Source organism: Nycticebus coucang, chromosome 23, assembly GCF_027406575.1.
Source record: "Nycticebus coucang isolate mNycCou1 chromosome 23, mNycCou1.pri, whole genome shotgun sequence".
Taxonomy (NCBI): domain Eukaryota; kingdom Metazoa; phylum Chordata; class Mammalia; order Primates; family Lorisidae; genus Nycticebus; species Nycticebus coucang.
In genome coordinates, this window is record NC_069802.1 from 4,546,489 (window position 1) to 4,574,327 (window position 27,839).

Below are 27,839 nucleotides of genomic sequence, written 5' to 3' on the forward strand. Positions count from 1 at the left end.
GATTAAAAATGTCCACTGGACCTTTGAAAAATTCGATACCCAAAATTCCACCAGACTTATCAATACTCTCCATCAATGTGAATGGCTTAAACTGTCCTCTAAAGAGACATAGGTTAGCTGACTGGATACAAAAACTCAAGCCAGATATTTGTTCCATACAAGAGTCACATCTCAACTTAAAAGACAAATACAGACTCAGGGTGAAAGTATGGTCATCCATATTTCAGGCAAATGGTAATCAGAAAAAAGCAGGTGTTGCAATTTTATTTGCAGATACAGTAGGCTTTAAACCATCAAAAGTAAGGAAGGACAAGAATGGTCACTTCATATTTGTTAAGGGTAATACTCAATATGATGAGATCTCAATTATTAATATCTATGCACCCAACCAGAATGCACCTCAATTTATAAGAGAAACTCTAACAGACATGAGTAACTTGATTTCCTCCAGCTCCATAATCGTCGGAGATTTCAACACTCCCTTGGCAGTGTTGGATCGATCCTCCAGAAAGAAGCTGAGTAAAGAAATCTTAGATTTAAACCTAACCATCCAATATTTAGATTTAGCAGACATCTACAAAACATTTCATCCCAACAAAACTGAATACACATACTTCTCATCAGCCCACGGAACTTACTCCAAAATTGACCACATTTTAGGTCACAAGTCTAACCTCAGTAAATTTAAAGGAATAGAAATTATTCCATGCATCTTCTCGGACCATCATGGAATAAAACTTGAATTGAGTAACAACAGGAATCTGCATACCCATACAAAAACATGGAAGTTAAATAACGTTATGCTGAATGATAGCTGGGTCAGAGATGAGATTAAGAAAGAAATCACCAATTTTTTGGAACAAAACGACAATGAAGACACAAACTATCAGAACCTCTGGGACACCGCAAAGGCAGTTCTAAGAGGGAAATTTATAGCACTGCAAGCCTTCCTCAAGAGAACGGAAAGAGAGGAAGTTAACAACTTAATGGGACATCTCAAGCAACTGGAAAAGGAAGAACATTCCAACCCCAAACCCAGTAGAAGAAAAGAAATAACCAAAATTAGAGCAGAATTAAATGAAATTGAAAACAAAAGAATAATACAACAGATCAATAAATCAAAAAGCTGGTTTTTTGAAAAGGTCAATAAAATAGATAAACCTCTGGCCAACCTAATCAGGAAAAAAAGAGTAAAATCTCTAATATCATCAATCAGAAACAACAAAGACGAAATAACCACAGACTCATCAGAAATCCAAAAAATCCTTAATGAATATTACAAGAAACTTTATTCTCAGAAATATGAAAATCTGAAGGAAATAGACCGATACTTGGAAGCACGCCACCTTCCAAGACTTAACCAGAATCAAGTGGAAATGTTGAATAGACCCATATCAAGTTCAGAAATAGCATCAACTATACAAAACCTCCCTAAAAAGAAAAGCCCGGGACCAGATGGTTTCACGTCAGAATTCTACCAAACCTTTAAAGAGGAATTAGTACCTATATTACTCAACCTGTTCCAAAGGGTAGAAAAAGAAGGAAGACTACCCAACACGTTCTATGAAGCAAACATCACCCTGATCCCCAAACCAGGAAAAGACCCAACAAGAAAAGAAAATTATAGACCAATATCACTAATGAATATAGATGCAAAAATATTCAACAAGATCCTAACAAACAGAATCCAGCAACACATCAAACAAATTATACATCATGATCAAGTTGGTTTTATCCCAGGGTCTCAAGGCTGGTTCAATATACGTAAATCTATAAATGTAATTCAGCACATAAACAAATTAAAAAACAAAGACCATATGATTCTCTCAATTGATGCAGAAAAAGCTTTTGATAATATCCAGCATCCCTTCATGATCAGAACACTCAAGAAAATTGGTCTAGAAGGGACTTTTCTTAAACTGATAGAGGCTATCTACAGCAAACCCACAGCCAATATCATATTGAATGGAGTTAAATTGGAATCATCTCCACTCAGATCAGGAACCAGACAAGGCTGCCCATTGTCTCCATTGCTTTTCAACATTGTAATGGAAGTTTTAGCCACCGCAATTAGGGAAGAAAAGGCTATCAAGGGTATCCATATAGGGTCAGAAGAGATCAAACTCTCGCTCTTCACAGATGATATGATTGTGTATCTGGAAAACACTAGGGACTCTACTACAAAACTCCTAGAAGTGATCAAGGAATACAGCAGTGTCTCAGGTTACAAAATCAACATTCATAAATCGGTAGCCTTTATATACACCAACAACAGTCAAATTGAAAAAGCAGTTAAGGACTCTATCCCATTCACAGTAGTGCCAAAGAAGATGAAATATTTGGGAATTTACCTAACAAAAGACGTGAAAGATCTCTATAAAGAGAACTATGAAACTCTAAGAAAAGAAATAGCTGAAAATGTTAACAAATGGAAAAACATACCATGCTCATGGCTGGGAAGAATCAACATTATCAAAATGTCTATACTACCCAAAGCAATATATAATTTCAACGCACTCCCTATTAAAGCTCCACTGTCATATTTTAAAGATCTTGAAAAAACATTACTTCGTTTTATATTGAATCAGAAAAAACCTCGAATAGCCAAGACATTACTCAGAAATAAAAACAAAACAGGAGGAATCACACTACCAGACCTCAGACTTTACTACAAATCGATAGTGTTCAAAACAGCATGGTATTGGCACAAAAACAGAGAAGTAGATATCTGGAACAGAATAGAGAACCAAGAGATGAATCCAGCTACTTACCGCTATTTGATCTTTGACAAGCCAATTAAAAACATTCAGTGGGGAAAAGATTCCCTATTTAACAAATGGTGCTGGGTGAACTGGCTGGCAACCTATAGAAGACTGAAATTGGACCCACACCTTTCACCATTAACTAAGATAGATTCTCACTGGATTAAAGATTTAAACTTAAGATATGAAACTATAAAAATACTAGAGGAGAGTGCAGGGAAAACCCTTGAAGAAATTGGTCTGGGCGAGTATTTTATGAGGAGAACCCCCCGGGCAATTGAAGCAGCTTCAAAAATACACTACTGGGACTTGATCAAACTAAAAAGCTTCTGCACAGCTAAGAACACAGTAAGCAGAGCAAGCAGACAGCCCTCAGAATGGGAGAAGATATTTGCAGGGTATATCTCTGACAAAGGTTTAATAACCAGAATCCACAGAGAACTCAAACGCATCAGCAAGAAAAAAACAAGGGATCCCATCGCAGGCTGGGCAAGGGATTTGAAGAGAAACTTCTCTGAAGAAGACAGGCGCAAGGCCTTCAGACATATGAAAAAATGCTCATCATCTTTAATCATCAGAGAAATGCAAATCAAAACTACTTTGAGATATCATCTAACTCCAATGAGACTAGCCTATATCACAAAATCTCAAGACCAGAGATGTTGGCGTGGATGTGGAGAAAAGGGAACACTTCTGCACTGCTGGTGGGAATGCAAATTAATACATTCCTTTTGGAAAGATATATGGAGAACGCTCAGAGATCTAAAAATAGATCTGCCATTCAATCCTGTAATTCCTCTGCTGGGCATATACCCAGAAGACCAAAAATCACAACATAACAAAGATATTTGTACCAGAATGTTTATTGCAGCCCAATTCATAATAGCTAAGTCATGGAAAAAGCCCAAGTGCCCATCAATCCACGAATGGATTAATAAATTGTGGTATATGTATACCATGGAATACTATGCAGCCTTAAAGAAAGATGGAGACTTTACCTCTTTCATGTTTACATGGATGGAGCTGGAACATATTCTTCTTAGTAAAGTATCCCAAGAATGGAAGAAAAAATACCCAATGTACACAGCCCTACTATGAAACTAATTTGGGACTCTCACATGAAAGCTATAACCCAGCTACAACTTAACAATAGGGGGAAGTGGGAAGGGGCGGGGTGGGTAGAGGGAGGGGGATCGGTGGGATCACACCTGTGGTGCATCTTACAGGGGTATTTGCGAAACTTGGTAAATGTAGAATGTAAATGTTTTGGCACAGTAACTGAGATAACGCCAGAAAGGCTGTGTTAACCACTGTGATAAAAATGTGTCAAATGGTTTATGAAGCGAGTGTATGATGCCCCATGATCATATCAATGTATACAGTTATGATTTAATAAAAAAAAAAAAAGAAAGAAAAAGCAATATCAGAATCCACTGCCAGGCTTGACAGAGCTTTTGACCATGATATTGGAAACCAAGAGAGGATTAAATAAAAATCAAATAAAATTTCTCTTCCTTAACACCACGTATTTCTCTCAACCCCTCCCTCCTTCTCTGTCTCTCTCACACACACAACGTAAGAATGCCCTTCCTTATTAGGATACAACTTTCCTTAGACTTGCCAAATATCATCTTGTCTGACATTCTTTTGTACTTTATAGACCAAGATTGAGATGACACATTTATTTTCTTGGTTTCATACATACACTCACACACGCATAACACATGTTCTATAGGGCTCAGGCTTGCTGACACTATTTTACATTTCATCACAACAACGCCATGATACCAAAGATGTTACTATCACCACTTTATAAGTGTGGAAATTGAGGCCTAGAAAGGCTAAGTTACTGGCTCCCAGGTGACACAGCTGGTGATTGCTGCACCAACTAGGCTAGTAAATAATGAGAGAGCAGCTGGGCTCGGTGGCTCACGCCTGTCAGCCCAGCACTTTGGGAGGCCAGGATGGGGGAGGAGGGTTGCTTGAGGCCGGGAATTTGAAATCAACCTGTGCAACATAGTGACACCTCATTTCTACAAAAAATAAGAAAAATTAGCCAAGTGTGGGGGCACACACATGTAGTCCCAGCCACTAAGGAGGTTGAGGCAGGTGGATCACCTGAGCCCAGGAATTTGAGGCTGCAGGGATTGTGCCACTTCACTCCAGCCTGGTGACAGAGCGAGATCTTGTCTTAAAAAAAATAATAATTACAGGTGCCCGTAGGACAGTGGTTATGGCGCCAGCCACATACACCAAGGGTGGAGGGTTCGAACCCAGCCTGGGTCAGCTAAATGACAATGACAACTGCAACAACAACAAAAATAGCCAGGCATTGTGGCGGGCGCCTGTAGTCCCAGCTCCCTGGGAGGCTAAGGCAAGAGAATCACTTAAGCCCAAGAGTTTGAGGTTGCTGTGAGCTGTGACACTATGGCACTCTACCCAGGGTGGTACAGTGAGACTCTGTCTCAAATAATAATAATAATAATAATAATTACAATAATGAGAGACCATGTAGAGAGAGAGGTCCCCCACCAAGGCCCCAGATTTGTGAATGGAGCCATCTTAGGTCCTCGACCGCAGGTAAGCCTCCAGTTGACTGCACAAGTGAACCCAGGCAAGAAGAGAAAATCATCCACTCACCCCGCAGAACCATGAGAATATTAAACTGCTACTGTCTTCAGCCACTAAGTTTGGAGGTGGTTTGTTACACAGTGACAGAGAACTAATGCAGCCTCTGTGATTATTACCCTCCCCAGGTTTTCTGCTGACTCTTTCCTGAGATAATCCACCTTCTCTTCCCTCACCCACCACCACATTCAGTGTGGCCTAAGTGGGGCTTTCTCCAGCCTTCTTTGTGCTTCTCTAATTCAATAAGCAAAATCATCTGCTTTGGTTGTTTTAACAATCACCTACACAGCTGCAACTGTCTCTAGTCCTGATCAAGCTTCGGAATTCCAGATCCATATGTCTGCACACCTACAGGACATCTCCGTTAATGTCCCACAGATGTCTCAAACTCATCCCAAAGCGGCACTCATTATCTTCTTCGAAAAACTTTTCTTCCTTATGTAGTCTCTATAATAATAAATGCACCATCACAAATCCTCTGACTGGGACCCAAAATCAGGAACCCATCATGACTCTGCTTTCTGCCTTATTCATGAGTGCATAGACCAACTCATCTCTCCAATATTTGCCCTGCCCTTCTTCCAAAATTACAGTGCCCTCAGTTAGGTATGCAGCCGTCAAGACTAAATACTGCACCTCCCAACTTTCTGTACTGCAAAATGTGGCCATGTGACAGAATTCCAGTGGATGAAATGTAAGCAAAAGTGCTGAAGGTTGGTTTCCTAGAGCTTGAATATGCATTTGGCCCCTTTTTTAGCCTTTCCTCTATTCTGCCAACTGGACCACAGATGCTGCCACCTTGGGGATGGGGGACTTGTCCAGGGGAGCCACAGACAGGGCCACAGATTCCGGGCACTATGGGTGCCATGCAGCACACCTGCCCAGATGTTTACATAAACAAATACACTTCTTTCTTAATCTCCAACCATTTGTGTTTTCTGTCTTGTGCGGAAAACCCTCATGATGCCATGCTCTCTCTCACCTGTCTTTCTAAGCACTGGGTAAATAATGTTCCTCTCTAAGAAGAGTTAAAATAGTAAAATCAACATAAGATAGACAAGCATTTTTCTCTGTAAGTTATTATCTCAAGACAGAACATCAAAAACAAGATGAAAAATCCCAGGAAATTTACATAGGGCTTAACTAAACATCACAATATATTTCTCATTATAAATTAATCCATTTAGCTTTGTATTATTATGTATCAACGTCTTGAGGATTTGACTTGTGTGTCAGCTGCCCGGGGCACGACTATATCTTGGCACAATGACAAATTCAAGTGCCTTAGACCTGAAAAGGTAAAGATTAATATGCAGTGTCATTCGGTGTGGCCTGTCTGGCTGATCAGCCATTCTCTCCGTGTGACATTTCATTTTGTCTTTTACTTTCAACATCATGATTAACTTTCACAATGAGGCAGATTGTAGTTTCTAAACGTGGCTACAACAATATCTCCCTTTCCAGATGGTATTCTTAGAATGTGACTTGGATATTCCTTCCATCAAGAAGTGGGGTTTATGTTTCTTCCAGCTGAATGTGATCAGACTTGTGATCATAGGCAGAAGTGACATTAAATGACTTACAAGGCTGAGTCACACAAGGCAATACAGGCTCTTCCTGGTTCTCTTGGGACACTCACTATTGGAAGCCAGCCACCTTGAAGGGAGGAAGCCCAAGTAGCCCAGGGAAAGGAACCAGGGTCCAAAGCGCAAAGCACCAACTTTCCACCCGTGAATCATCTACTAGATACACCCTCCAGACTCTAGTTGAGTGGCCTAGTTGACCCTGCATGGAGCAGAGATGACCTACCCTCATCAAGTCACGCCCAAATCACAGATTTGTGAGTAAATGAATGATTGCTGTAATTTTAAGCCAGCATGTTTTATGGTGATTTTCTATGCAGCACTAGATAATCAGAACACAAATTAAATTGGTGGGTAGGGTTGGTGCTTTCTTATTATGAAAGAAAAAGAAACATTTTACTTAATAAATCAGAAATCCTAATGCGATTAGATTACCTTCACATTGCCATGTTCAATGAGCTGCAGGTAATCTCTGGAACCAGGTGCTGAAGTGATATATCCCAAAAATATTACTTGATGAGAACTACTTTTCAGTAGTTTTGAAACAGCAATCGCCTGCAATTTCCTGTCAAGGTCATCTCTTAAAAAAATACAAAAACATATATCTTTATTGTATTTGCAAAACAATCTTTAAAAGTATTAGCTAAGGGCTGTAATCCCAGCTAACTTGGGAGGCTGAGATGGGAGGATCACTTGAATCCAGAAGTTCAAGGATGCAATGAGCTGATTGCAGCCCTCTAGCCTAGGAAACAGAGCAAAACCTTGTCTCTTTAAAAAAAAAAAAAAGTCTTAGGTACCTAAATTCCAAAAGAATGTCTTCAAATGGTACAAACCTAGAGTAATTCCTCCTGAGCCCAAAGTCTTAACGTTAAACAAAGGAACAAGACCCAGACACGGAGCTTTGACTGGTAGACTGACAAACTTCAATATGACTTTTCTCCACAAAACATTTGGAATCGAGTTGATTTAAACATCTACTCTAAATACAGCATTTGTTCAACTTTTTATCAGAATAAATTACAGCAATAATATAAGACCTCACTGGCATCACTAGCAGTGTTACAGTTAAAGAACAATACTTGTCAAAAAAAGAAAAAACAAGAAAAGTGTTAAGGAGAATCCTAACATGCAGAACACATCAGTCATCAGACTTACGCAACCTACTCAGCTCCTTCAGCTAAACATGCACCAGAAGCTTTCTTGACTCTTCTGCTCAAATACAGGCTGAACATGGTGCTTTAATTATGCTGAGCAATGCAGACACGTAACTGAGATAATTAAGCAGACACGTCAAACTTTTGGCGAGAGGGGTTATAGTTAGTCAGTTTGGGGAAAAATAGAACATCATATTTTACATGATCCAGCCAGGAAAACTGAAGCACTCTAGGTGTTTCAAACAAAGTGAATTTAATACAGGGGATTGGAAGATTTCCTAGGTGACGGAAGCTAAGTAGGGCTCAATGAGGCAACCACTGGGAGACCAGCAACGAGAAACCAGCACCATGTCTAGGGCTGGAAGGACAGCAAAGGAGGTAATACTGCTGGATTCCAGAAGCCGGACCTGACAATGGGAGATGGAGCTACAGAGGATGCTGCCTCGGAGGAGCTGGGACCATCCAGGCAGGAGCTGCTGCCAGAGACTCCAGAGAGAGGGTGAGAGTGGCTCCTCTGCTCCCCTGCCTCCAGCCCTGGCCAGTGATCCCCACTGTCTAAACCTACCCAGAAGCTGGAAGGCAAAGGACTTTGGGGAATGTGGTTCCTGCAAGACAGAGCTGAGAATAAGGGTGAGGGACGATCCAAGAGCAGATGGCCAGGAGACAGCACAGGTGTTTCCACAGAAAGACAGCTAATAAACACGTGGTAGAAAAAATAAAAATAAAAAGGCGCGGGAAGATGGATGGAGATCCCCGAGGACTGAGAAGGCTGAGAGACCTCACGGAGGTAGAGCTGAAGTCAGGACTGAGCTGGATAAATAGGTGTAGACAGCTGAGTGCTATTAAAAGATGTCTCAAGAAATAAAAGAGTGAAAAGAGCGACCACTTGTTAAACACCTCTGAAAGTGAATTCTCTCAGTAACTGAAGGCAGGAGGTAGCTCTATTTTTAAATGAGGTCGAATCCTCTTCCCCTACCCAGATCCATTTTCTGCCCTTCTGTACGCCCCAGAAGGCTGACCCCTGCGGATCTGTCTCCTGGACTCATCTTTGGTTTCCAGCTAAGTCTGGCCAGTTGGAGGCACCAGCAGGAGAGGAAAGCTGGGAGGAGAGTGAACTTAGGGCATTTCTTCCCCTCTGGCAGTGGCTGCCTTCCTCATGCCAAGAGGCCCCTTTTCCTGGGTGCAGGTGTCATTGCACTTGGGGAACACTATTTCCTCTGCCTGTTCCTTCAGCCCTAAGTCTAGTAACTGTCCCCACTGTTACAAGCGTCTGAGGGCCTGAGCGTCCCTTAGCTGTTCCTCGGACTATTTCAGCATCTTGGTAAATACTCCTTTTACCAGGTCTGCAGTTAATTCTGTTCCCTCTGATATGCTCAGCCAGGATTCAAATACAGGTCTGGAAAATTTCAAAGCCACTGCCTCCCAGATTGTGTTTTTATTCAGATATGTTTTAGTAATACATTACTGGAATTAATCTGTGAATTTTATTTTACATTTTTCAAGAGATAAATCTTATCTAGCAATAGTAATAAAAATAAAATATGTGTGTGTGTGTAAGGACAGGGAGAAGACAGAGAAAAAGACAGAAAGAGAACACACATTTTATGTTTTCTTATCTGTTGATATTTTATCTGCCTGATAAGCTTATAATGTGAGCTAGAGAAGAACATTTGATCCCATTTTCAGAGAGGAACAACCTGGAACTCTCCAAAGTTACACAGGAACAGAATCAGAACAACATGCCTCCAGGCTCTGGGTCCGTGTTCTTCCTTCTGTGGACATGATGAGTGTTGCAGATCTTTTAAAATGGCGATTAACAGGTGGCTCAGTTAATTACCTAAAATAATATCAATTGTGCTTACTGTGTTTACCTAAATGACTTCTAAGAAATGCTCTATCCAATTTATTGGTTGTAAAAGAGATATTTGTGCAGTCAGTAATTTTAAAAATCTGGTTGAATCAGCTAATAACATGCACAAGCATTCTTTAATTCATTCCTAATAGAATTTTCACATTTGCATGTCATCATCACTGGAAGAGGAAATCTTTAAATATTTGTCCACAGTAAAATTTTTTGTATGTTCTATTATAGAAAACAAAGGCAAACAAAAAATGCACAATGATGGCTTCACAAATTATCTGAGGGGTTAACTTTCCTGTGCTGCTTGTTGGGAGACCACAGGGCTCATGGACAGTGCTTCTGAGGTGGCTCCCAAGGGCAAGGAATGTGTCTGGCATTGTCCATGGAATAAAACAGATGCCCGCACCAGGCTTACTGAATGAATTCCTTTGAAGCTGCCCAGCATGCCTTTACATTTATAATTGCCTGATTTGGTTTAATTGTGGCCAGTATTAATTGAGCACTTACTATATTCATCTACTTTGCATGAGAGAATATATCTTAATTTTCACAAGAACCCAGTAAAATATTGGCCCTGATTTATAGATGAGGAAACTAAGGTTCCAGGGAGTTAAATAACTTGCTGAATTAGGATTCAAACCAGATGGTGTGATTCCAGGTTTTGAAATCCCATGCTCTTAACCATTAAACTCTACTGCTTTCCTCCCTGGAGTTTCCTATCCTCAATAACTGTTATTATTATTATTATTGCTGTCATTTTGTCGTTTTATTAGTAAGTCAAGAGTAAGGTAGCAAGGAGGATGTAGTGTTAGTCGGACAGTTTCAGTCTGCACTTGAGGGGAAGGTGGGAGCGGCAGCTCTTCCCTCCCGCTCTCCAAGCGCATTCCTGGCCCTGTCTTTCCCAGTTTTCTTCCTGTTCACATCTATTCTCTACATTCCAGGAGAAGTGGAAGGAGTTAAAGAGGGAAGGGAAAAAAAGCCAAAGAAAAAAAGGGAAGGAGATTCGACTGCTTCTTAGCTTGAGACTTGCAACATTTAAATATGGTGTTTATTTTTTTAAAGATAAACCCAATTTAAGTGCAATGTAAGGTCAGTGGAATGAGTTTTGAATGCCTACACTTGCTACAGAAAAATTACAAGATAAACAGAGGCATTTCTTCACCTAGCTTTTTAAAGTGATACGAACCATCAAAATCGTCTGTCCTCCAAACACGCAAGAATCTCATTAGTGCGTGCCTCGTGTTAGTTACATTTGAATGGCTTATTTATATTACTTATTCTCTGACTTGTTTGAGAAAATATTCAAATATGCTTCCATAGATCCATATAATACTGTGAGAAAAAGTAAAGTAACCAGGGAGCTGGAGGAAAAGGGGAGCAAACACATGGGTTTTGTTTATGTTAGAGTCTGTAGCCTCTCGTGTCCTTTACGTGGGCACGAGTGTTGTAAATCATCATGGTTTAGTATGGTAGAGTATAAATAATTTATTTTTACCTTTGCTTTTACAATATACTTATTATTCGTGATTTATTCGATGCAAAGTCACCAGTTGTGAATGTTATTTGGGGGAAGGGGTAAAACGCATTTTCCATTCTTCAAGTTTGCTGTAGAGGGACTTTCTTAGAAAGCCATCACGGCCCTCCTTCCCCCCCACCTTACTTTGGGGGAGGACTTCTCAAGTTAACAAAGTTTGAAAGAATTAACTGGGCAGGCTTGTCCGCGTCCCTCCTCTCCTTTCTGTGCAATCTGACGGTTTGCAAACAGGGTGTTTTTGTCCTGTTTTTCCCACTCAGGGAGAGCTCGGCAGGGCATGGTCTGCCCCTGCTGGGTAGAGGGAGGGAAATTGTCTGGAGGGAGTCAGTTCCACGGATCTCCAGGGATATATTAGCAAGTCCCTATGGGCGCTGCAGCCATGTTGTCCAAGTAGGCTGACTGGTATTCAAGGTGATGTTTTGATCTCCACCTACCAGATTCCTCTGCCCTCTTTATCAGTTGTTTGTGAAAACACAGGAGGGAAAGGGTCACTTAATACTGTCACATCCCAACAGTACTTCTATTTGCAACAGCGATCCTGTAGGAAGACAGAGTCACTTTTTTGTAGTCTGGCTTACCGTGCGGTTCCGAGCACTGGGAGGCTCTGAGTGTGGCTCTGCCTCCTTTCTAGCTGTGCTCCTGGTTGGACAAGTCATCTAACCTCTTAGCCTAGTTTCTCTACCTGTAAAATGGGGCTCCAAGAGCATTCAGCTTATACAGAGTAAAGATGAACTGCGCAATGTACTTTACACAGCACCCGTGTAATCTAGAAACGGTGGGCCCACACAGCCCGTCACGGCACCACCACTGAGGACTGCCTGCATCCCAAACGCTTCTACGTCTGATTTATCTTCCCTTTTGAGACAGAGTCTCAGTCTGTCGCCCTGGGGAGAGTGCCATGGCATCATCATAGCTCACAGCACCTCAATCTCTTGGGCTTGAGCAATCTTCCTGCCTCAGCCTCCTGAGTAGCTGGGACTACAGGCACTACCACACACCTGGCTAGTTTTTCCATTTTTAGTAGAGAGGGGGTCTCACTCTTGTTCAAACTCCTCAGCTCAAGCAATCCAGCCACCTCAGCCTCCCAGAGTGCTGGGATTACAGGCGTGAGCCACTATGCCCAGCCTTATGTCTGATTTTTAAAACCAGCAACACAGGGAAAAATTGGAAGTAAAAAATAAGTAAGAAAGGTTATTCCATAGAAATCCAAGTAAATTATGAATAATATTTCTTGGTATTGGTATAATATTATATGGACTAAAGAAACCCACTCATGATTCCCAAAGTGTGTCACGACAAAATCCACCAATTTGTCCGAGATATTCACAGTCAATGTTATGGCTGGTGCGATCTCGCCCTCTGGTGATGGAAGAAGGTGATGCTCCGATTTCACAATAGGGTATCTTGACAAGACCATAATCCTGTATTGGAAGGAAAAGAAATGTGCATCCTTGTCAGGCCCATCATGCTGTGCCGACAGGATGAGGCAGAGGCATTGAAAAGGTATGCGTTCCAATACAAGCGTCCAGCTGGGGCACTCAGGGCAATGACGTGGCAGTCTGCGTGGGGGATCACGGCACCTCCAGCAGTTAGCGTGCCTCACTGTGTCACAACGCCATTACGTCCATTTTAACAAGCGCCGTGGAAACACGAAAATGGCAGCAATCATAATACACAAAATCCTTGTCACTTGCATTGTTACTCTGACAACATGTGCATGAACAATTCTAATATTAATCAACACATATGGGAATGTACCATCTTGCTAACAAGGACATCAAGCAACAATTTACAAAATTAGAAATTAAAAAACAAGTGTATGAAAAGGCCTCTACCTCACTCTGCCAAAGTGGCTTCTACACATGAAAAAGATGAGCAGAGGTCAGACTTCCACAGCCTTTTCCGTCATCCCCCTGGAGTCTCGCAGACAAATCTGTCTCTACCTGGTGGATCCGAAGATTCATCTCCAGCCCGGCCTGCCCCACCCAGCCCTGCAGGCTGCACACATCTGGCTAATGGGCAACACGTGACTATAGGGACATCTCACACCTTGCGCAAAATTCACCCTCTAGGTGGTTCCCATCCCTTAAACGGCATCATCTCCTATCAGGTACTCAGGTCAAAAGCCCAGACCCCAGCCCTGCCTCTTTCCTTCCCCACCTGGGTAAGACTCACCTGTGAAACAGTTGCTGAGCCTGCCCTCACCTGCCCATCTCCACTGCCCCACAGTCGTCTACAGGTTGTCTACACTGTGACAGCTTACCTACCTCATCACCCGGCCCCTGGCTCCCACTTTTGCCCCTGACAATCCGTTCTCCCAGATCATTCCCCTGTTCCAAATCCTCTAGTGGCTTCCCATCACGGCAGGGTAAAATGTGGCCCTCTGCCCTCAGGTACCCACCCTCGACTTCACTTCTTACCAGTTCAGCCTCCATCCCTGCGACTCCAGGTGCACAAGACTGTGCCTGCCTCAGCGCTGACCCTGGCTGCTCCCTCAGCTCTTCCTGAGGCTGGTCCTGGCGGCTTCTCATGGTGACATCTTCAGAGAGACCTTCCCGACTACCCTGTCTACAGCAGCACCCCCAAGACCACTGTCCACGCTGTCATGCTTTCTCTCTCAAAAACTTGTTTTCTATATAGCATTTACCACAATATCAAGTTACCTTATTTATTTCTTTGTGTACATGTTAATTTCTGTCTCATCACATTAGAACATCAGCTCCATGAGCATAGTATCCAGGTTGAACGTACTTGGTACTACAACCTCGGGTCCTGTGCTCATTGGTTTATTTTTATAACGCAAAGAACTGGAAATATCCAGCAAGAAGAAAACCATTTTCAAAATTATGGAATGTGCCTGTCTCCAGCACCTCCCCATCCTGCTAGAAGTATCACTGGGGCATATTCACAGGACAAATATATAACAATATCAACTTTCAGGACTATGTACAGCATTAATTCCCAAGGTTTACTCACCCCCAAGTGTGATCCCTTGTGCTTGGACCAAAGTCTGTATAGAAACCCAACTTCTCCCCCAGCCACGTGGTTAAGTCATTGTTCCCCATATAGGGCTTAGAAGCATCACTCTCCAAAATTGTTATGAAATCTGCACCTGTTCAGGAAAAATGCATTCAATGATTCTTTACAGCAAGGCAAAACCAATCAGCAACACTTTATTCTCAACCCTTAACCTTTATGACTTATCTGATGACCTTTATGTCAAAACAAAGTGACTTCCGTGAGTCACTGAAGCCAAGTGGTTCAAAGCTAAGCTATGAAGGAATTCTCCCATGTTTGGAATTTAACTTAAACATGGAACAACTCTAGGCAATACTGGAAAGGATATGAGAATAACTCTTATAAAATTTTAAATATTCTTAACATCTTTCCCAAATTTTCAAATAACCTGAATGCTTTTCACAAATACCCAATGTGTGTTCAGATGCGATTAAAGGATGCAGAGTGGCATTCTGTTTCAGGGTGGACAGCTCCATGGCATCAGCACAGAAGTAAGTTTATTGACTTTTTTAGATGTTGGCCAGATGTGGCTCAGAGGCCTATAATCAAGACGAAGGACTAAAGCCCAAAGCTACTTCTTAGTGGCATTACATTTATCTAGAGGCTTAGAAATCTCTCAGGAAGCAGGCTGGGGGCAGTGGCTCACGCTTATAATCCCAGCACTCTGAAAGCCTGAGATGGGTAGATTATTTGAGCTCAGGAGTTCAAGACCAGCCTGAGCAAAAGTGAGACTCCATCTCTACTAAAAACAGAAAAATTAGCCGGGTGCTGTGGCAGGCACCTGTACTCAGGAGGCTGAGGCAGGAGGATCACTTGAGCTCAAGAAACTGAGGTTGCTGTGAGCTATGATGGCAACACAGCACTCAACCCAGGGTGACAGAGTGAGACTCTGTCTCAAAAAAAAAAAAAAAAGAAAAAAGTTCAGTGAGGGGCCTGTGCGGTGGCCCCCGCCCATAGCACTATAAAGACACTATGGCACTCCAGCCTGGAACAAAACAGAGTTAGACTCCAGCAAAAAAAAAAAAAAAAAAAAAAAAATCTCAGGAAGCTAGTTTATCATTAACAGTAACCAGGGCAGCTGAGCCCTGGACTGCTTTTGCTCCATACTCCTGTAGTTAATCTAAGGATCAAACTCCTTCATGTTTCAAAGGATGCTTTATACAAAGATGAGCACCCCATACAAAGATGAGCACCCCGAGGACATGAAAACAAACAAACGTGGCTCCCAGGCTCTTGAAAGCAGTTTGGTTCACAAATGAACCTCACTCCGACTCAATTCTGCTTCTCACTCCACAGTTTTCTGGCTCCCAACAGTGGGTCCCCAAGTGACAGGCACTACCAGCAGGAGCAAGAGTCCCCTGCAGATTCCCTGACAAGGTGCAGTTCAGTATCAACTGGATTAATTGCTCAGACACAGATAGATGTGCTCCTCCTCCCTCAGCGCCACCAAAGCAATGCCTTTTCTAAGAGATTGGTTTACAGCCTGCAGGTCCTCTTCCTATGACTTACCAGCCTGCTGAAAATAAAAATCACAACAGTAATATTTCAACCCTTGAAACCAGTTCCAGTCAGAGACTTACCTGTTTGATTAAGCAGGTGAGCTGACCTCTCTAGACTAGACCATCCTTCATTGTCATACCCAAACCTGAAGGGCCAGATGGCAGCAGAGACCTCCTGGGCTGGTGCCTGAAGAATTGTTCGAATGGTCATTACAAGTGACGTGAGCAAGGGCAGTTTCAGAGGCCTACTTTTCTCCACCTTGTTCTACCAAAATTCATGTCTCAGCAAAGGAACTTCCTTAGACATTTGCCCACATTGAATCCACAAAAATAAGAAAATATTTACCATGTTGTAGCTTCTGAATAAATCTTCTGTGACCTTCTAACTTAAGCTTAGAAGTTAGGAGAAATGTTTGGAAAGCCAGCATTTATAATAAGCGTGGATTGATACAGCAAAACACAAAGAGAAACCACCTGTGTGCCTCTCAGTAGAAGATGCATAGGTAAGGTGTTACCCACACAGAAGGGAGCACCACACAGCCCTAACCTGGGAGGTAGGGCTACACAGTACCATGAGGATGCCTCTCAAAAAGTAGGTTGCAGAACACACATGCCAAGGGTCCTCTAGATGATGTTAAAAACATGGAAAAAACAATTTTATCTAGGGATCTATCACATTTAGTAACAACAAAAAGAAATGCATGAACACAATAAGAAACACAATGCCCAGGACAGTGGTTACCCTTGCAGGGGAGAAGAATCATACAGTGGCCAGCCTCTTCCAACCAAGTTACGATTGATGTTACACCCCTATCTCCTGGCAAGACCCAGGTAAAAGAATATAGCCCCTTTCTGAGCTCCTCTTTGGGGTCCCTGAGCCAGTCACAGGATTCACTGCCCGCAGCCCTACCCATCTGCCTCTGATCTACACCAGGCACTTGTGAAAGAGAATGTCTGGATCAGAACAAAACCACGACCACAACCGAAAAAACAACTCACGCTAGACTACACAAGTCAGATTGGGAGGAAGGGCATTTCTTTACCTAGACAGGCCAGCGTGCGTGTTCTACTAGCAGTGAGCTGGGATTTCCTCCCTGCACAGAAGGCTTGTTCAGTTCAGTGGATGTCATAAAAGGAGGAGGGAACCATCAGCAAAGATGTCAAGATCATCAAGCCATCATTTTTCACACAACTCTATGTCTGTAGTTAATTCCAGATGTCACCACTCCAAAACCTGTTATTGTTTCATACTTTCCATCTCAGTAAGTGCCACCTTGCTCCATCCAATTTCTCAAGCCAGTGACAGTCATCCTGGACTCCCTCCTCCCCACTGCACAGCATCCGCCTGTCAGCCAATTCTGCCCTTCTCTCCAGCTGCAGCCAAATCACCATCCTCTCTTCCAGGGCAACTGGAAAAGCCCCAGAACTGATCTCCCTGTGTCCACTCTTAGCCTCCCACAAGCCCGTTCTTCACAGAGCTTCTGAGTTGACACGTCATTTCTCTTCACTCTCCTGCTTGAGACACTCCGGAGGCTTCTGTTGCAAGTAACATGAAATCCGAACCCCCCTCTGTGGTCTGGGGGGCCTGTGTGATGCGGCCCCCACCTCTGTCTCCAACTTCATCTTCTATCATTCTTCACTGACCTTCCACCACGCTGGTCCCCTGATGCTCCCTAGACACAGCAAGCTGAGTTCTCCCTCCATCCTCAGTGTGGTCCCTCTGCCTGAACCCAGCTCTCAACCACCAGCTTCTTCTCAGCTCGCAGGTCTCGTCCCAAGGTCACCCACTCAGAGCAGCCTTCTCTAACCAGTTACTCTCCACCCCGACCCTATTTCATTCATAGCAGCCATTTCCAGAATGACAGTGCTTCTGTATTGCTTTCTCTGAACACCATCTTTCTCTCTTTCTAAAGTGCAAACTCCGGGAGGGCAGGGATCTTGCCTGACTTGTTTACCTGTGTATCCCTGGCACCAGGCACGTAAGGAGGTAGTCAATAAACTTAGTCAAATGGCTAAATGAACAAACAGGTGAACAGACATTAAATCCAATTCAAAAAGAATCCTTCCCTTTCACAAAGAATTCCTGACCGACTTAGGTATCCTCTTCTGATGAACATTATGTTGCAATAAATTACTATCCATTAAAGGGCATGAGAAAGACACCGTGTAATGATGGTCTACTGTCACCTGCTTAGTAAGAAACAGTTACTTAGTTCTGGATATGTGCCAAGCACTCTGTGAGGTGCTGGGAGTACAAAGATGGCGACCATGAACAAGGGAAATTTGGTCTTTGTCCTCAGGATAGCTTCTACCTTTTCTGAGACAGAGTCTCACTGCATTGCCCCAGGTAGAGTGCAATGGCGTCAACATAGCTCACAGCAACCTCCAACTCCTGGGCTTAAGTGATCCTCCTGCTTCCACTTCTTGAGTCCCTGGGACTATAGCTGTTTGCCATCATGCTGGGCTGGCCTTTTCTGGTTCTGGTAGAGATGTGGCCCCTCTCTTGCTTGGGCTGGTTTTGAGCTCCTGACCTCGAGCAACACTCCTGCAGTGGGCACCTGTAGTCCCAGCTACTCGGGAGGCTGAGGCAGGAGAATCGCCTGGGCCCAGGAGTTGGAGGTTGCTGTGAGCTGTGACACCACAGCACTCAGCCTCCCAACATGCTAGGATTACAGGTGTGAGCCACTGTGCCTGGCACTCAGTATAGCTTTTTACTTAATGTGAAAGCTGTTTCTGGCAGTACCAATTGCTAAAATCCAAGTTAACCCTCAATTCTATTTTAGCCTGAACTGTCGCTCTGATTGAATTGTGAAACACAGGGGCTCTATGTCAAAGCAGACGGAAGCACAGCGTCGCAACGGCTCACACCTGCTTCTTCCCAGCTTTGTAGATGAGGCCATGAAAACATTTAAAACTTCTGATAGGAAGAGGGAAAAGAAAGAGGCAAGAGAACTTCCACCCCCTATCGCCAGGCAAACTGCCTATGATCTGCCAAATAAAGACCTGGCTGTAAGATCTGTCTTAAACCCAGGAGTCTCACATTGCTGTCTTCCACAGGACCTACCTACCAAAAAGTGCAGAGAAGCCCATCCTAAAACAGCCCCTCAGTGGTTCTCCTTATGTTACAGTATGTGATTTATGTCTTTCTAAACAGAAATCAAGGATATTCCCAAAGTGAAAACTATCAGTAACAGGGCTGCACAAACTTTATGAAATAAAAACAATGAAAATAATTCAATTGAGTTATAAACATACATAAGGAGAATTAAGCAGAATGTAAGAATTCTTAATAGAAATATGAGTATGTGATTTATTTTGGTACTTGGTGTGCAGTGTGGCACTATCAATTCTATCCAAATATGCCCATCTTTACATAAAATTCAGCTGAAAACACTAAAATAAGATAAAAATAAGTCCTTATTTTATAGTTTAGAAATGTTAAGACATAAATGCCAAAAATAACTCCATACAACAAAATTATGGACCATTTGCCTCTAATATATTGGTCTATCCTTTCTCAAGAACCCAACCTCACAGAATAATTCCACTATATTATCAGCCTGCGCCTAAGGATTAAGGAGATGGAATCCAGGACACTAAAGCCATCAGATCCAGGTCTAGAATTCAATCAGAATGATGAAGTTTACAAATGTGTGTGTCTCACACATAAAATTCTATTTCAAAACTTTTAATTACTTACCCCTTTGCCCAATTTCTTCTCGTAGGTTTTATGCCGCAGTCCTAATCCCAACAACCCCACACCAACAAGCAGCCACAAAACTAAAGAGAAGAAATAATTGTTTTTTAAAAGTGAAATTTGTTTTTACAATAATAATCTTTGTTAAGTTATTCCATCTTTTGGCCAAGTATTTTGTGCAAATGGGAAATGTCTAATTCTTGGGTTAATGTTCATGTGTGATGTGCACACATAACCCACATGCTAACACAAGTTTCAAAGAATCTTCCCTAAAAATGTTTCAAGATCATGAGCTTAAAGTAAAAATAAATCATATAAATATACCAGAAAAAAAGTCTCATGAGCAGGAACCAGCAGGAAAAACACCCTGCAGAATCAAGCCCACAGAGACTTCAGACAATGGAACTTTTGGAATGAGAATCTAAAATAAGTATGCTTAACATGTTTAGAAAAATCAAAGAGGATATTGAAAAGTATGACTAAGGGATGTGACACTAAAATAAAGGATCAATGTACCAGAATGTTATTGCAACCCAATTCATAATTGCTAAGTCATGGAAGAAGCCCAAGTGCCCATCGACCCATGAATGGACTAGCAAATTGTGGTACATGTATACCATGGAATACTATGCAGCCTTAAAGAAAGATGGAGACTTTACCTCTTTCATGTTTACATGGATGGAGCTGGAACATATTCTTCTTAGCAAAGTATCTCAGGAATGGAAGAAAAAGTATCCAATGTACTCAGCCCTACTATGAAGCTAAATTATAGCTTTCACATGAAGACTATAACACAACTATAGCACAAGACTATGGGGAAAGGGCCAAGGGAGGGGAAGGGAGGGGGGAGGTTTTGGTGGAGGGAGGGTAATGGGTGGGGCCACATCTATAGTGCATCTTAGAATGGGTACAGGCGATTGCACTAATGTACACAGCTATGATTTAACAATAAAAAAAATAAAAAACAAAAAATAAAAAAGAAATATGAAGAAAAATAATAAAATAAAATAAAGGATCAAGAAAATTTATAAAGAAATCAAAGAGACTTCTAGAAATAAAAATAATCATTTTAATAATTGAAATTAGAAACAGTGGACGAGGAAATTAGACAAAGCTGAATAGGGAATTAGCACAAGGGTGATACAAAAAACAGAAGCAGAAGACATGAAAGTAGTTAAGAGACATGGAGAACAGAACGAGAAGGTCCAACACATATCCAATTGGAGTCTTAAAGGAACAAAGAAATGATGGGGGGAAAGGGGGCAATATTTGCAGAAATAATACTAAGCATTTTTCAGAACTGATGAAAAACATTATTCTTCAAATCATAAAGCCCAAAGACTCCAAAGCAAGATGGGGAAAAAATCCACCTTCACATATATCATAGTGAAACTTTGAAACACCAAGACGAAGAGAAAAATCTTAACTTCAAAGGAGCAACAGTTACACTGACAGCTGACTTCTCAATAGCAAAAATGACAACCAGAAGACAGGGGAATAACATCTTCAGTGCACTGAGAGATATATAACCTACTACTAAAAAATACAATTGAAGGTGTAATCGCCAAACTAAAAGGAGAAGGTAAGAGAGGTATTATAAAAAAAAAAAAAAAAAAAAAAAGGAAAAGAAAACCTAATCAATGCAAAAGAAACCAAGAAGAAAAAGAAAAATACATATGCCCAGAAAAAGCAGAAAAGGAAAAGGAACCTAAAGATGATAGTAATGAATCAAATATATCAAAAATCACTATTAGAAATAGATTGAACTCTCTAGTTAAAAGCCAAAATGAGTAGGTGGGCACAGTGGCTCATGCCTGTAAGCCTGGTGCTTTGGAAGGCTGAGATGTGGGGAAATCTCTTGAGACAGAGTTTGAGACTAGCCTGAGCAACGTAGTCAGACCCTGTCTCTGAAAAAAATTAAAAATTACCCAGGCATGGTGGTGTGCACCTGTAGTCCTGGCCACTCAGAAAGCTGAGCCAGGAGGATCATGAGAGCCCAGACGTTTGTAGTTACAGCAAGCTGTGATTGTGCCACTGAATTCCAGCTTGGGTGACAGAATAACACCCTGTCTCTTTTTTTAAAAAGACACATATTGACATTCTGGAAAAGCAAAACAATGGAAACAGTGAAAAGACTGGTTGCCAGGGGTTTGGATAAGAAAGGGATGAATAACTAGTGGAGCAAGGGATGTTTAGGGCAGAGGAACTATTCTTAATGATACTGCAGTGATGGGTACATGGCATCACATGTTTGTCAAAATTCATAAAATGTACAATACCAAGAGGGGCCCTGAAGGAAACTCTGGACTTTGGGTGCCTGTGATGTATCTGTGTGGGTATGATTATAACACATGTATCACCCTGGTGAGTGATGTTGATGGGGGTGGTTGTATATAAGCAAAGCAGGGGGGGGTACATGGGAAATCTCTGTATCTTCCACTCAACTTTGCTGTGAACCTAAAACTTATTTTAAATAAGTCTATTTTTTAAAATCACACAAAAATTTTTAAATACCTCTGTAAATAAACTGTCTCAAATGACTTGATTTGACGAATGAATTAAAGAATTATGGTTCAATCAAAAGTTTTAAAAAGACAAAGATTGTCAGGATTAAAAACAAACAAAACTGCTAGATCTTGATTTCAAAGGACATACTAAAACATAAGAACACACAAAGAAAAACCTCATTTCCTTAAAATTAAATATGATCTTTTCAAATTATAATGAAACATACATGCAGGGTTTGCATAATGGGCCTACTGCTTCATCACATTTCTTTTAGAAACACACTAAAATTTTATATAGCTTCTGGGGCGGCGCCTGTGGCTCAGGGGGCACCGGGCCCATATACCGAACCTGGCCCCAGCCAAACTGCAACAAAAAAATAGACAGGTGTTGTGGCCAGCTCCTGTAGTCCCAGCTACTTGGGAGGCTGAGGCAAGACAATCGCCCAAGCCCGGGAGTTGGAGGTTGCTGTGAGCTGTGACACTATGGCACTCTACCCAGGGCGACAAAGTGAGACTCTGTCTCTAAAAAAAAAAAAAGAAAGAAAGAAAAGAAAATTTATGTAGCTTCTGAGCAGAGTCTCACTCTATCACCCTCAGTAGAGTACTCTGTGGCATCACAGCTCACAGCAACCTCAGACTCTTGGGCTCAAGTGACCCTCTTGCCTCAGCCTCCTGAGTAGCTGGGACTACAGGTGCCCGCTACAATGCCTGGCTATTTTTAGAGACGGGGTCTGGCTTTTGCTCAAGTTGGTCTCTAACTAGTGAGCTCAGATGATCCACCGACCCTGGCCTCCCAGAGTGCTGGATTACAGGCGTGAGCCCCATGCCTGGCCTCTCAGCTGTTTTCTATCTGTTTACACTGTAATATTTTGTCTCCTTTAGTAAAGTATCAGGTCCTTGCGGGTGGAGACCATTGTTTTCCTACCTTTGTATCCTACATACAAATACCTCATATGCTATGGGCATACTGCATACATCCAATAACTTTTTATTTAATCCAGTTCACATTAAATGAGTCAGATATTAAGTAATAAATGAATTTTATGTTTGAGTGTCTAGTTAATCAACATTCCAAACATTAACATATTTAGTCTTCAAAAAAAAGGAAAACAAGACATGGAGCAAACTGTCTCAACTATTAGGATAAAACATTTTGGAAATCCTGCCAACTGAATCATCTTATTTGTGTTAGAAATGATGTAAAACTAATACAGAATATATATGGTTGAAATGACATGCTATCAAGGGTTTGCTTTAAAGTACACAAAAATGGTGGCACCTGTAGCTTAGTGGTTATGGTGCCGGCCACACACACCTGGGATGGCGGGTTTGAACCCGGCCCGGGCCTGCTAAAATCAACAATATCGACGACAACAACAACAACAAAAGCTGGGCATTGTGGCTTTTTTTTTTTTATTAAATCATAGCTGTGTACAATAATGCAATCATGAGGTACAATGTGCTGGATTTTCACCAAACTGGTTAACATAGCCTTCATGGCATTTTCTTAATTATTGTGTTCAAACCCTTATACTCTACACTTAGTAAACTTCACCTGCACCCTTCCAAGATGCGCCCTAGGTGTGGACCCACCAATCACCCTCCATCCACCCTACCTCCCCCTCCCTTCCCCTTTTTTGCCCCTTCCCCATATTCTTGTACTGAGATTGGGTTGTAGACTTTGTATGAAAGCTACAAATTAGTTTCATATTAGGGCTGAGTACATTGGGTACTTTCATTGTGGCTTTTTTAAACTCTCACTTAAGCCAAGAGTTTGAGGTTGCTGTGAGCTGTGACACCATAGCACTCTACTGAGGTGACATAGTAAGACTCTGTCTCAAAATAAATAAATAAATAGCTGTTAATAACATTGACAAAATGCTGATAATTGTTGAAACTGGGTGAAGAGTACATGAGGGTTCATTATTCTCTTTAATTTCATGTGTTTGGAATTTTACATAATAAATATTTTTTTTAAGAAAATAAAACTAGGGGGGAGAGACAAGATGGTGGACTGAAGCCAGCTTTCAACAGAGGCTCCCATCAAGAAGGAGAGTTAAGGGACAGGAATTTATAAGTATCCTGGTGGATTTGAGCCGCACCAAGAGAGAAGGTTGAAGAACACACATCAACACCGCTGAGGCAAGCTGTGATCACAAGGACGCAAACAAAAGGTACAAAATCCACCACCAAGCAGACGGGAGTCCCCCTCCCCCATGAGACCGGCTCAAGAGCCCCACAATTAAACAAACGGGCAGAAATTAAAGGCCCTCCCACTACACTCCACGGGAAAGACCTTCTAAAAACTGGACCTACCTCCCCCTACTAGGGTGCCATGGCGTTCTCCTGCCAGGCATAAAACTGTATAAAACTTTAAAAATCCTTTGCCGACAACCCTGAGTCCCCAACACTCCCCTCCTGCTCACTGAGGTTTGGAGCCTGTCCCCCAGGAGTTCAGATTCTTGGGTGATTTCTCAAGGGGAGTGGACAGTCCCCAAGCTGCAACTGGTCAGCGCTGACTCTGAGGCACGCGAGTGTGGAGAGGGCACTGGGCTGAGGGGGAATCACGCCTCGGCAGCACTTCCCTGCGGTGCGGTGCAGCAGCCCTCCCCGTGCATCAATACGGCCAGGCATAAAACTGAATGAAGCTCTAGCTTCCCCGCTGAGCTCTCAGCACTCCCCCCCACTCTCACTGAGGGTCTGGGGGCCTATCCCTCAGGAGTTCGGATCCTTGGGTGATTTCTCAAGGGGAGTGCACAGTGCCCGAGCCACGACTGGTCAGCGCTGACTCTGAGACACACGAGTGAGGAGAGGGCACTTGGCTGAGGGAGAGTCACACTTTGGTGGCACTTCCCTGCGGTATGGTGCAGCAGCCCTCCCCGGGCAACAATACAGCCAGGCATAAAACTGAATGAAACTCTAGCTTCCCCTCACTCTCACTCGGGGGTCTGGGGGCCTGCCCCCCAGGAGTCCGGATTCTTGGGAGATCTCTCGAGGGGTGTGGACAGAGCATAAACTGCGGCGCTCAGTGCTGACTCTGGGGCGCGAGACAGAGGAGAAAAGGGTCGGCTGGGTGCCCACACCATAGCGGCAGTTCCTGGAGGCAAATCAATGGCCATTTTTCTTTAACAGCAAAACGGCTCACTTCTGGATATTCTGAAGCCACACCCCCTGTCTCCCTGGGCAACCAGAGGAGGCCACCAGTGAGCAAAGGATTTGCCTGAGGCTGCTCACAAACCCAGGAAGCTTCCAGGACAGGGCCGACACAGAGAGGTAATTGGACACAAACCTCCAGCAGCAAAGACGTTTGAACTCAGAACACCCCGTCTTCTGTAGGCGATTTTAGCAGAAACAGAGACAGAACCCCACAAAGTTGTCTGTTCTGTTCTGTTCTGTTAGCAACATCAATCAGGGACGGGGCTAAGCCTGAGTGAACACCTCCCTCTCACCACCTGCATCAAGCACTCTAAGATGTCAGGCCCCATCTCCTCCTGCTAGATAGCGGCAGACTGCAGGGGCCTGGCAGACTTCCTTGCAATTCAGGCAGGTGCAAACCCCTGGAGTATCTGTTCACTACAGGCAACTGGGTTAGCCATCTGCAGAGATACCAGTGACTGGGTCCGATGGAGGGGCAAAGTGGGGAAGGAGACATCAACCTTCCCAGACTGATCTATTTGCTAGGTGGCTTCTCCTGACTCCACGCTGCACTGGAGTAAGCCATATCAGAGGAGTCACCAGACCCCTGTGATCCAGTTCCCAGAGACCTCTTGAACTCTCCCACCTGAGACAGGTGCCGATTGAGACAATCGATTTGGACCTTTTGAACTGAACTAATAGACTGAGGACTTTTCAGGTGGTGCCCTGGGTATGTGGTTGTAGGAAGGTTTGATTTTCCTTTTCCATCTGGTGCCAGAGGTGGGCAGGTGGGGTGACTTAATTGCTGGTTTTTCCACACAGCTGAGACTTCAAGCCAGAGTAAACGTTACAATAGGATCGAACAGAAATCAGCTGAAAACAAGACAGAACCACTTAGCCCCACCACACAAGACAGGGCCCCAGTTTCTCAGGCCACAACACTGTACGGGCCCTCGATAAAGCCCCAGGGGAAAAATCAAAGGGAGTAAAATAACCATGGGGTGGAATCAGCGGAAAAACTCTGGTAACATGAATAACCAAAATAGAACAATCCCCCCAAGAAAAGATACGGCAGATGAGATTGAAGATCCCATTCATAAACAACTGGCTGAGATGTCAGAAACTGAATTCAGAATTTGGATTGCAGACAAGATTAATAAAATGGAATTAGGAATTCGAGGAGAAATTCAAAAGTTGTCTCAAGAATTTAATGAATTTAAAGACAAAACCACCAAAGACTTAGACACACTGAAGCAAGAATTTACAGCCCTCAAAGATATGAAAAATACAGTAGAATCCCTCAGCAACAGAATGGAGCAAGCAGAAGAAAGGATTTCTGACATTGAAGATAAAGTCTTCGAACGCTCCCAATCTCTCAAAGAGGAAGAGAAATGGAGAGCAAAAACGGATCACTCACTCAGAGAACTCTCAGATAATTTGAAGAAAAGCAACATATGAATAATTGGGATTTCGGAGAATGATGAAGTGGCCTCGAAGGGCACAGAGGCCATTCTGCATGAAATTATGAAAGAAAATTTTCCAGACATGCCTAGAGAATCTGAAATTCAGATAGCAGACAGTTTCAGAACCCCAGCACGATTCAAAGCCAATAAGTCATCCCCCAGGCATATCGTAATTAGCTTCACTAAAGTTAACATGAAAGAGAAGATTCTCAAAGCAGCCCGACGAAAGAAAACTATTACGTACGAAGGAAAGAATATTAGAATAACTGCAGATCTCTCTGCTGAAACTTTTCAAGCCAGAAGAGGCTGGTCATCAACTTTTAATCTCCTAAAGCAAAATAACTTTCAACCCAGGATCTTGTATCTAGCCAAACTGAGTTTCATCTATGATGGAGAAATTAAATACTTTAATGACATTCATATGTTGAAAAAAATTGCCATAACCAAACCAGCTCTTCAGGATATTCTCAGACCTATCCTCCATAATGACCAACCCAATCCTATACCACAAAAGTAAACTCACTCAGAAACTTCAGATCAAACTCCAACTTCCACACTGGCGAAAGGATTAAAAATGTCCACTGGACCTTTGAAAAACTCGATACCCAAAATTCCACCAGACTTATCAATACTCTCCATTAATGTGAATGGCTTAAACTGTCCTCTAAAGAGGCATAGGTTAGCTGACTGGATACAAAAACTCAAGCCAGATATTTGTTGCATACAAGAGTCACATCTTAACTTAAAAGACAAATACAGACTCAGGGTGAAAGGATGGTCATCCATATTTTAGACAAATGGTAATCAGAAAAAAGCAGGTGTTGCAATTTTATTTGCAGATACAGTAGGCTTTAAACCATCAAAAGTAAGGAAGGACAAGAATGGTCACTTCATATTTGTTAAGGGTAATACTCAATATGATGAGATCTCAATTATTAATATCTATGCACCCAACCAGAATGCACCTCAATTTATAAGAGAAACTCTAACAGACATGA

At 42.5% G+C, this 27,839-nt stretch overlaps 1 protein-coding gene across 2 annotated transcripts in view; it reads right to left on the bottom strand.

Moving 5' to 3' along the window:
- The window catches only part of CWH43 (cell wall biogenesis 43 C-terminal homolog), a 104,347-nt gene that overhangs the window by 16,483 nt on the left and 60,025 nt on the right, over positions 1 to 27,839 (bottom strand). Inside the window, exons 9-13 of one of the 2 annotated variants that reach the window (XM_053577778.1) lie at positions 19,740 to 19,819; positions 16,121 to 16,226; positions 14,499 to 14,634; positions 12,794 to 12,943; positions 7,409 to 7,553 (exon numbers count right to left, since the gene is read on the bottom strand). In XM_053577778.1, the coding sequence (XP_053433753.1) occupies positions 7,409 to 7,553; positions 12,794 to 12,943; positions 14,499 to 14,634; positions 16,121 to 16,226; positions 19,740 to 19,819 (617 nt within the window). The remainder of the gene's footprint in view (positions 1 to 7,408; positions 7,554 to 12,793; positions 12,944 to 14,498; positions 14,635 to 16,120; positions 16,227 to 19,739; positions 19,820 to 27,839) is intronic. The other variant, XM_053577779.1, reaches the window with a different exon arrangement.